The sequence below is a fragment of the Pediculus humanus genome, genomic scaffold (assembly GCF_000006295.1).
Source record: "Pediculus humanus corporis 1103172107512 genomic scaffold, whole genome shotgun sequence".
Taxonomy (NCBI): Eukaryota; Metazoa; Arthropoda; class Insecta; order Psocodea; family Pediculidae; genus Pediculus; species Pediculus humanus.
Genome location: NW_002987128.1, coordinates 192719 through 203009, shown reverse-complemented (window position 1 = coordinate 203009; position 10291 = coordinate 192719). Strand labels below are relative to the sequence as shown.

The 10291-nt window shown below is 23.9% G+C and overlaps 2 protein-coding genes across 2 annotated transcripts in view; both read right to left on the bottom strand.

The window, feature by feature from the left end:
- Nucleotides 1-243: 243 nt before the first annotated feature.
- On the bottom strand, nt 244-4690 carry Phum_PHUM164820 (uncharacterized protein; the record flags this gene model as incomplete). Its single annotated transcript, XM_002424913.1, has 10 exons — nt 244-365; nt 414-485; nt 719-817; nt 967-1265; nt 1351-1544; nt 1683-1874; nt 1967-2080; nt 2385-2577; nt 2768-3009; nt 4559-4690. 10 exons carry the CDS (start codon nt 4688-4690, stop codon nt 244-246), a joined length of 1659 nt encoding a protein of 552 aa, XP_002424958.1.
- Nucleotides 4691-9909: 5219 nt separating this feature from the next.
- Phum_PHUM164710 (uncharacterized protein) overlaps nt 9910-10291 on the bottom strand; it is a gene marked incomplete at both ends in the record, with an annotated part of 9173 nt that continues 8791 nt past the window's right edge. Inside the window, one exon of the mRNA XM_002424912.1 lies at nt 9910-9969. Coding sequence (XP_002424957.1) covers nt 9910-9969 — 60 coding nt within the window. The remainder of the gene's footprint in view (nt 9970-10291) is intronic.

The following is a 10291-nucleotide window of genomic DNA, read 5'->3' as shown; positions in this document are numbered from 1 at the left end:
ACAAAAAAAAAACCATTAAAAAAAAAATTCAAATTTGAATTTATACAAACGATTGCAAAAATTTTTTCTCCTTATAAACGTAAATAAATCAATAAAATTTATTTAAAACAAAATTTTTAACCGTCATGCGTCAAAAAAAAAAATTGATACGACATATTTCAATAAAAACTCATCTCAAAAAGAATCACACACCCCTAATTAATAACCCTTAAATACCAAAAGAAAATTTAGCAACTACATTTTCTAAACTTTATCAAACATTTCTTTTCCAAGACCGAAAAAACCGCGTAATTTCGATTTTGACCAAATCAAAACAAAATTAAGGGCAATAAACCAAATTTTAGTCAAATCATAACTCACACACACTTTTGGAATTAAAAATAATAATAATAATAAAATTTCTGGAAACTCACCAATAATTGAATCGTTGTCTCCGATTCCTACAGTATCATCCCTATCTTCTGAATGCTTCTTGGCCCGATCAACTAAAAAAAAAAAAAGTATTCAATAAAACATTAGATAAAATTTAAAAAAAAAAAAAATTTTTTTTTCTTTAAATCATTTGGCTAAATGAAACGAATAATAATAACAAAAAACACAAATTTTTCTTTCGCGTAAAAAAAAAAAAAAAAATAAAACAGTTAATAATGTGAAAAATTGAGAGTGCTGGGTTTTCTTCTAGCTTCTCTTTCAGGCCGTATTTTTTCCATTAATTTACTTATTCTATTGTCGCCTTTGTCTTTTTTACATATGGGACCAGGACAATTTTCTTCGACCGCCCGTACACAATTGTGACGATGAACGTTAAAATTGCAGTCTGGAATAAACAGTTGTTTATTACATTTTATTTTTAAATTTCAAAATGAGAAAACCTTAGTCTACTTAGAAAACAAATATGTAGCTATTTATATGAATATGTAGCTGTTTTTAAATATTCATCAATAAGTAAAATGAAGAAAAGCTTACTCGAACATTGGTACCCTTGAGGTCCGATTCCCCAAATGATTAATTGACAATGATTGCAGTACGTAACAGTGTAGTAATAATGGGCAACGAAATGATGACCACGAACCGATAACTTTCGAGATTTTCCAATTAAAAGTTTTACTTTTAAGCTTTTGTCTTTTGAGACAAAAGTAGGACATCTATCAAGAACTGAACTTGCGTGAGGACCTCGCAAACCGAATACTTTGCCCATTATGGTACCGAGAGCAGCAGCTGTCGTAAATCTTCGAATATCTACGTTATCTTTCTCTATATCTTCCCTACGATTAAAAAAAATAACATCGCAGAAAAAGATTGCTGATTAAATCGTACGTTTTTCAAATAATTGCAAACGGTCGCACTTACAAATAACTTTCTATCTTTGGCACTAATATGCTTTCTATGATTTTTATTTCCTTGTTTTTATCATGAATACTTTCATCTAAGGAAGCGTCACTCGGACCAAACAATGTACCCAAACCTGCAGTTCTTTTTTGTTGAAAATCAGCTAATTGTTCGTTTAATTCTTCTCGAGCTCTGTTTCTGGCTTTCCAAAAAATCTTAAACAATTTATTAAATTAATTATTAGTCATTTTTGGCACGGTAGGCTTTTCTTATTTTTTTTAACATAGGACATTAAATTTTCTTCTTCAATTGAAAATTACTATTACAATTTTTAAATAATTTCATCAACTTACCATTCTTAAAATTTCTTCTTTATCAGATTCTCTAATTAAAACGTCATCTATTTCTCTAGCAAAATTTTCATCCACATTATTAAGGCGAAGTGGAGCTCCAGGCACAAGAAAGCTAGAGTGGATTTCATAGGCCCATTTTTTCATTTCTTTTGCATTACCTTCTTTATATAAATCCGTTACTAAGTAAAATAACTGAAAAGAAAACCGTTTCGATTTTTATTTTTTTTTCAAAATTTTCAAAAAAACTTATGCTTATTTAAATATTTTTGTTTTTTTTTTTTTACCAAACTAGAAGGATCACTATTGGACAGTACATAATTCATAAAAACAGCTAAATGTGCATGGTGTTGCCATAGGCACTTAAGACTTTTAAACGGTCCGTGGTCTTCTAAATGACTCTAAAAAAAAAAAAAAAGTTATGAAATACTATAATTAAACATTTCTTTCTTGTGATTTTGATTTAAAAAAAAAAAAAACTTCACTCAATTTTTTGAATTAAAGTTTACTATTGCCTAAAGGGACAAACATTTATGTATTTCTGATTATAAAATATATAAAAGAAAGATTTAAAAAAGGGTTAATTAATGTTCGACAATAAAAAAAAATTTAAAAAATGAAATTTCGTAAAATTATTTTGACGTGATCAAAATAAAATATAAAACGATGCTTTTAACAAAAAAATAATAATAATAATAAAATTACAAGCTCTTGATCAGATGTATCATCATCTTCCATGGACATTATATTTTGACCAACGGGGGTGCTTGATTGAGCACCAAGACTTCCGCGCAATGGTGACACATCAGGAGTTTGATCTCTATGGGGTCTCGTTTGAACTTCATCATCTCCACCGCCATCATCTGAAATTAAATTGTGCAGCGATTGAGAAGCAGTCCTTTAAAAAAATTATTTTAACTATGAAAATTGCAATTTCCAATATCCAAAATAATTAAAGTTAAATGAAATAAAAATTTTAACCGCAAAAATATTTTATTAATTTTTGTCCGACATAAAAAAAAACCGTAAAATTTTATTCGTGATAATAAAAATTAACATGCAATAATTATTTTCGAATCCTATTTTACATACCTGTTATACCTCTGTATGGTGGCGGAGGTGTTCCCGAGGGTGATTCATGCGGTGAATCCACATCGCAAGCTCCCGGATGACTTTTCGACCTCTTGTATATGTCCTGAAGTGATTCTGATGCTATTAATCTCTTGCAAGCTTCGATAGGTGTCATGTTGTGCATTGGTGTTTGCGATCCCAATGGATCTGGATTAGATTTTGTTCTGTGATGACCTAGAGAAGCTGTATGAGGTGGCGCCTGCTTGAAAATTATCAATGAAAATAATCAACTAACTTTAATAAAATTAATTTAAAATGTATTGAAAATTTTTTCAACTTTGATTGACAATCGATGACATTAATTTAAAATGGGGATTGTTTAATTAAATTTCAATATTACGCAACAGATATCCCGGCTTGAACATCAAATTCAATAAATTTATATTGTGATTTGTGTAATTAACATTTAAAGAAAGAATAAAATTAAAATTATACCATTTAAATTTATCTAAGACTTCAAAATGCAAGAAATCTAAAATTTTAATTTGCATTATTATTATATTCTATTAAATTAATTATAATAAATATTTTTTTATAAAAAATAATATAAAAGCAAAAAAAAAAAAAAATTTTTTTTTTTTTAAATAAGATTTAAAATTTCTAAATAAATGAATAAACAAATACTTTTACTAGCAGACTGCACAAAATAAAAATCTGAAGCTTTTTAGCGAAAGGAATTTAAATAAGCATGACACAGATAAATGCATATACGTGATCTTAAAACATTTAATGCTGATTGATAAATATGTCCTAAACTATGCGTTGAGTTTTTTTTTTTTTTTTTTAAGGTCAATTTTTAAACGTTTATGTACACAGGAGCTGGCTTTTCAAAAAAAAATAAATAAATAAAATAAAATAACATTAAAAAATTAAACCTAAATTTTTACAACAATGTTAATTATTGGGATTCGAGTCGATAGTAGAAAATTTTTTTTTTTTTTCATTCTATTTAAATTGAAATGCAACTGACCTTGATTTAACTGAAATTTATTGATTACCAAAGTCACCCACTGCCCAATTTATTTTAAAAAAAAACCAATTCTTGATAAGAAATTTTCGAGCAAAAAATAACATTATGTAACTGGTAAATTTAGAGAATAACAAGAGTGAATAATATTATTTTAAATAAAATTTAAAATCAAATTTCATGTATGAAATTTCAACAAATGCAGAAGAAAATGACTCAAATCCAAAAAAAAAAAAAGGTATTCCAATGCAAAGTAATTTTTAATAAATTGAATTATTCTTCATCAGGGTTTTATTCAACTTATTATTTATTTATTTATTTAATTTTTTTTAACTCAATTTTTTTTTTTTGGCATCAATTGATTCGAAATAGTGTATTCTTAATTATTTTTTTAACGTTAAAATTTTTTATTTAAAATTTGAAAATATTAAATAATTTTTTTTTTTTTATAAAATAAAAAACAATTCTGAATTATTAAATATTAAGGTTATCAATATTACCATTAGCTTAAATTTTGCATAATTTTCTATAAGTGAAAAAAGAAATCCTTGCGATTAAAAATTTTAGACTTCAAAAAAGTATTCCAAGGTCTAAAAAAAATGCACCTACGATCTTAATAAATAATCTCAACAACATTACAAGATTGGTTTAATAAATATATATATGTGTGTAAGTTTTCAATGAAAAAAATATGATATTAAAAAAAAATGCAAAATATGAAATAAAAACGAAATTTATATAACGAAACACCAAATTTTTTTACTTTAAAAGCTGTACTTACGGTATCACTATTATTATCATCTGCCCGTCCACCATCAGGCTGGTTAGGGAGACAAGCAGCAGCACCGTTATTAGAAGGCACTTGCAAATTATTGCATCTTGGAGGCAGTGGAGGACCTGCACCTGAAGGCATGCGTTGTGAGCTAAAGGAATGAAAGGAACGATTTCTTGTCGGTAAAGGAGGAGGGATTTCACTAACGCTTTGACCCTCCACAATAGTGTGAATTAAAGAGGAATTAACAGGAGAAGAAGGTTGAGAAATTGTGTACTGCAAAACAAATACAAAAAAAAAAAAAAAAAAAAAAAAAAAAAACCACAAACAATGTTAAACAAGCAAAAATAAATATAATTGTTGTTTGCTAAACGATAATTAATTTTTTTATTTTTTTTTTTTTTTAAATTAATCAGATTAAGTTACTTTTTTTTCTTTTTTTTTTATAAGAATGGCTAAGAGCAATTTTTCGCTATGTAAATAACACTTTTAAAAAAAATAAATTATTGAAAATTATATAAAATTTAGTCGTTTTAAATATTGAATATTCATATTAATTATTAGTGAAAATAATATTATTAAAAAATTAAATTTCAATAAAAAAACGTAATGTGATAAAAACTTCATTTCGAATTCTAAAATCGTTAACAAATTTATGATTATTGACGGCAAAATAAAATTTGTGAAAAAAAATAATCATTATTATTTTTAAGAACTTTCGAATAAAAACCGATCAACTTCCCTTATTTTAATATAAATATAATTTTTAATATCCGAAACAAAAAAAAAAAAAACCTAATAAATTTAAACAAATACAATACGAAGAATGAAAATAAAAAAAATAAAAAATTATTAATCATTTTTATAATGCTTTAAAAAGCTTTCACTATCTAAAAAAATCTAAAAATTTCAACATTATTCATTTTAGTATAATAATAGTAATAATTATATAATTTATTATTAATTATTCAAAAGTGACAATTTTAATTTTTAAATTACGGGAAAAAATTTTTTGTCAATTTTTTATGCTTTTTTTTCTATTTTTTTTTTTTTTTACTGCAGTAAATAATTGAATATTTTTAAAATATATAAATGAAGAAAATCATTGACGTCAACATTTTTCTACGTGACAATAATTGCATAGAAAATATTTTTTGTTTTATTTGTTGCCGTACATTATTTTAATTTAATTTTTCAATAAAAGAGAACCACAATCCTGTAATTACGTAAGATTTTACCTTTTTAATAATAATAATAAAAACTTCACCTTTCTATAATAGAATATTCACAGATTAAACGATCACAATTACAACACATTAAACACAAAAAAAATTAAATTGTTATTTATATCGTGAATTCGTGAATAAAACTAAAATAAAAATTACGATAATTTTTTCACTTATCAATTCTGTGCATTTCCGGAATGAATTTTACACATAATCATCAATGAAGCGTATAATAATATAATTTTAGGAATAAAGAAAAAAAAAAAAAAGAATTTTTTCTTTGTATCCATACAATCAATTATTACTTTTAGTAAGTAACTCAGCTCGCGAAATTTTCATTTTAAATTTATCGGAAACAATTACACATTTTTATTATTATTATTAATATTTATGATTTTTTAAACAAAATCAAATAAGATGAAATGTAAAGTCTTCGTAATAATTATTGAAAAAAAAAAAAAAAAAAAAATATCATTAAAGCAACAAATACTACCTGGGCATTATGTTCATCACGGAACTTTGTGAAATAATGATGACGTCACATTTCACGGCAAATTAAAATTTCTAAAAAAAGTTAGCTATTGTTTAAAAGACTTTTTTTTTTCTTTTTTCTTTTAAATAACTAATAAAAAAAAAAAAAAAAAACTCTTATGACCTAATTTGAGACTCCTATGTAATCGCGGTATTATACGATTTAATCACGGTGTTCAACGGTTATCATCAAAAGCTAATTTCAAATCGTATAAACTACATAATATTTCGTAGAAAACGTGAAATGAAAAGAAAAAAAAATTTTTTGATTTACTTCCCATTAAGGAAAATAATGAACGAAAATAAAACAAGAATCATCTTTGGCGTTTTAGGACGGGCAAGTCTCAACAACAACAAATTTAGTTTTCCGCCGATCCGAAAATAATTATTATATGATTTTTAAATCTTTTTTTTTTTAAATTTAAAACATTAACAATAAGACAACAAAATAATTTTGTGTTTTTGTTTGTTTTGAAAAACTCTCGTAATAATATAATTATTACAATTAATGAAATTAATTTTTTCCGAATTTAAACCAATTTTTATTTGTTTGAAATTGAAAATAGTAGAAGTAGAAAAATGCAAAAAAAAAAAAAAATTTCCATTACAAATAAAAATTAATTTTTATTTCAATGAGTTCCTTCGGAGAAAAGAATCCCCCAAGAATATTTGAAAATTTTAAAAATTTTTTCAGGGGTAACCAGTAGCGAAAAATGAAATAATACGCAACCAATGAAATATTACGCTTCTTCTTTTTTTTTAATGTGATTTTAAAACATACAAAATCATAAAAATCCACTTCTCTATTTTATTATACGTACGAAAAAATACTAAATTTTCCCACTTGTATTAGGGATTTGGCAGAGCAAATGACTATGAAAAAATTATTGTTTTTTCTAATTGTAAAACTTTACACTTTTCTATCCACGATTCTTAATCTTAAATAAATTTTTGCACTTTGTACTAAATTTCAAATTTCACAACACATTTCTCAAAACTTATTCATAACTTTTAAAATTTAACTTAAGTTGAAATTAAAAATAAAATTTAACTTAAAGGGAAATTAAGTCCCAGATAATAACAAACATTTTAATTTTTTTTTGTATTATAATAAATTATTACCAATTAAAAACTACTAAAATCAAGAATAGACACGATAATACTAATAAATAAATTAATAAATTTTCTTTTTTTTTTTTTTTTTTTTTTTTGTAAAATCGTAAACTAAAAATAAATCCTTGAATAATAATAATAATAATAATAATAATAGTTTACTTAAAGGAAACGATATGGGACCGCATCTTTGCCTTTATTAAATGCGGGTACATTATTTTTCGAAAAGCGAACCGTTTAATTAAAAATAATTATTTTCGGAAATGTGCATGAAAAATGATATTACGGCGTTTATAATCGATTAAATATTGGAAACAACAAAAACGAGTGCCCAAATAACAAAAAAAAAAAAAAAAATTAACTGAATATAATAATTAAATCGAATGAAGTTATTTTTGTTTGTTTTTGTAAAAAAAAATGTTAAATATTTATAATTAAAACTCATTGATCCCTTACTTAAAGAACTTTAAAATAATTAAATTTAGAGAAAATTATTGTTTTTTGTCAAACGTGGCGACGTTAAAAACATTTTTTATTAAAAATTATTTAAATTAGCACTGTTCCCGCGATTTTTGTAATGAAATTTTTAAATTAAAAAATTAATCGACTTCGAAATGCATCCGCAATAAGTAATTAACAGTATTCTATATATTTATATTTAAAATTTATTAATAAACCTTGAAATTGTATATAATTTTCGATTAAGTATAAAAAAAAAAAAACGAATAAGAAATTACTTTTTGCGAAAACGCTAATGGTATTTATTGAAAATTTAATAACTGTGAATATAGTAAAATATTATATGTAAAAATTAATAATAACAATTTTCTTGATTACTCAATAACGATTTTTTTTTTTTTACGACTATTATAAAAAATAATGAAACAAAGCATGTAACAATTTATAAATATTAAATTTAAAAAAAAAAGAAAGAAACTTACTGTCAGCCATTACGAGAAAATTTTTTTTTTTACTTCAAGTAAAAAATATTTCATGTTGATTTAAATTTTTACCGAGAAAATTCAAAGATTTTTCTTTTCTTTTTTTTTTTTTTTTCAATTAAAGACAGTTAATTTCATTTCTCCTTACCCTCCCCTCCCCCAAAAAAAACGCGTTTAAAATGCGCAATCAACAACGTAAACAACGATTTAAATACAAACACAAAAAATTTAAATTTTTATCAGATGCCTTCGTACGAAGAAGAAAAAAAAAAAAAAAAAAACATTTCACTTTGCTAAAACAAAATTTACAACCGTTTAAATATCAATTCCAACACTTTTAATAAATAAAGAGGAAAAGTAAAAAAAGAAAAAAAAAAAAGAAAAACTATTATGTAAATAAATTGCCGCAGAAACCATAAAAATTTTGAACCAAGAACTTAAAAATCTAAAAATACATCATCTTCCCAGTCATTTATTTTTGTACATATATCGTTTTTTAAATTATTCCCTTTTGATTCTTTTAATTTAATATTTAAAATAATAATAATTTACTTTAATTTATAAATCGTATAATTAAATAATACTTTTCATTAAAAATTTTCTAAACAGTTTTTATTTGAAATAGCTTTTATTTGTAATGTGATTCTAGGTTCAGTATATCACCTTCGATTGCTCACCCCGCTGCTACCACGATTTCATCAATGTCTACCTAAAAACCTTTTTATTCTTTTTCTCGAACTCTACTATTTACTATATTTAAAAAAAATTTTATTCCTTTCTTTCATTTCAAATACATACGTAAAGGTTATTTACCTTTAACAAATATAAGTATAAACATGAGAAACGCAATTAATTACGTTAATGTGTTGTGTGTGATATTTATCGTTGTCAAATTTTTATTAACCGGCAAAAATTTTACATATCGCGCACCGGAAAAATAACCACCTGAATTTTAATTAATTTAATTTTAATATATATATATATATAACCAAAAAAAAAAAAATTATATTTATACGTATAGCGAAGAATTCCGCTTGGGTTCGGCCCTTGATTCTTAATCTTTTTTTTTTTTTTGAAGATTACAATGCATTTCAATAATGAATCATGGAAAAATTTCAAAAATTTCATTCACAAAAATTTTTTTTTTTTTTTTTTGATTCGGATACATTTAACCCCCTAATTCATTGTAATGTTAAATGAAACTTTTTTAAATTTTCCTTTTCAAATTTTCGCGGAACTAATAAAACAAGGGGAAAAAAATCATTTTTCGCGAAGAATAACTCGATATTTTTTTTTACACGCATACCTGATGCATACCTTAAAATGCAAATTTTAATATATATATATATATATATATATATATATATATATATATATATATATATATAAATCATTGAGTAAAGACATTGATTCATTAGTAAATGTCAGAAAATAATAAAAAAAAAAACTAAAAGTCTAAATAAAATTAACTTGAAAATTTCTAAAAATAACTCGATAAAGTGTTAAAGTTAAATGCAAATTTTTTTTTTTTGTAATTTGCGTTGTGCTCTTAGCCATTCTCTTTATAAAATTTTAATTCTCTGAGACATGTTATACTGTTACAATAATACTATTATTAACATTAATAAATACTTTAATGATTTCCTTTACTGTATTATTTTTATTATTAGTTTGAATTCGATTAATTCAGAATAATTAATTTATGAAATTTAACAAAAAAAAAAAAAAAAATATGCAGCGAAAAAAAATCTAAAACAATAATCACGACAAAAAAAATTTTAAAACTAATAATTATTGCCAGCAAGTTTAAGCTACTTTACTTCTAATAATTATGACTGATTAATACTTTTAAAAAAAACTTACCGCATGTTCGCTGTTTGCCAGCAAATTCTTCAACTGTTCCTGAAGAGTGGTAACTCTTCTTGTGGCTC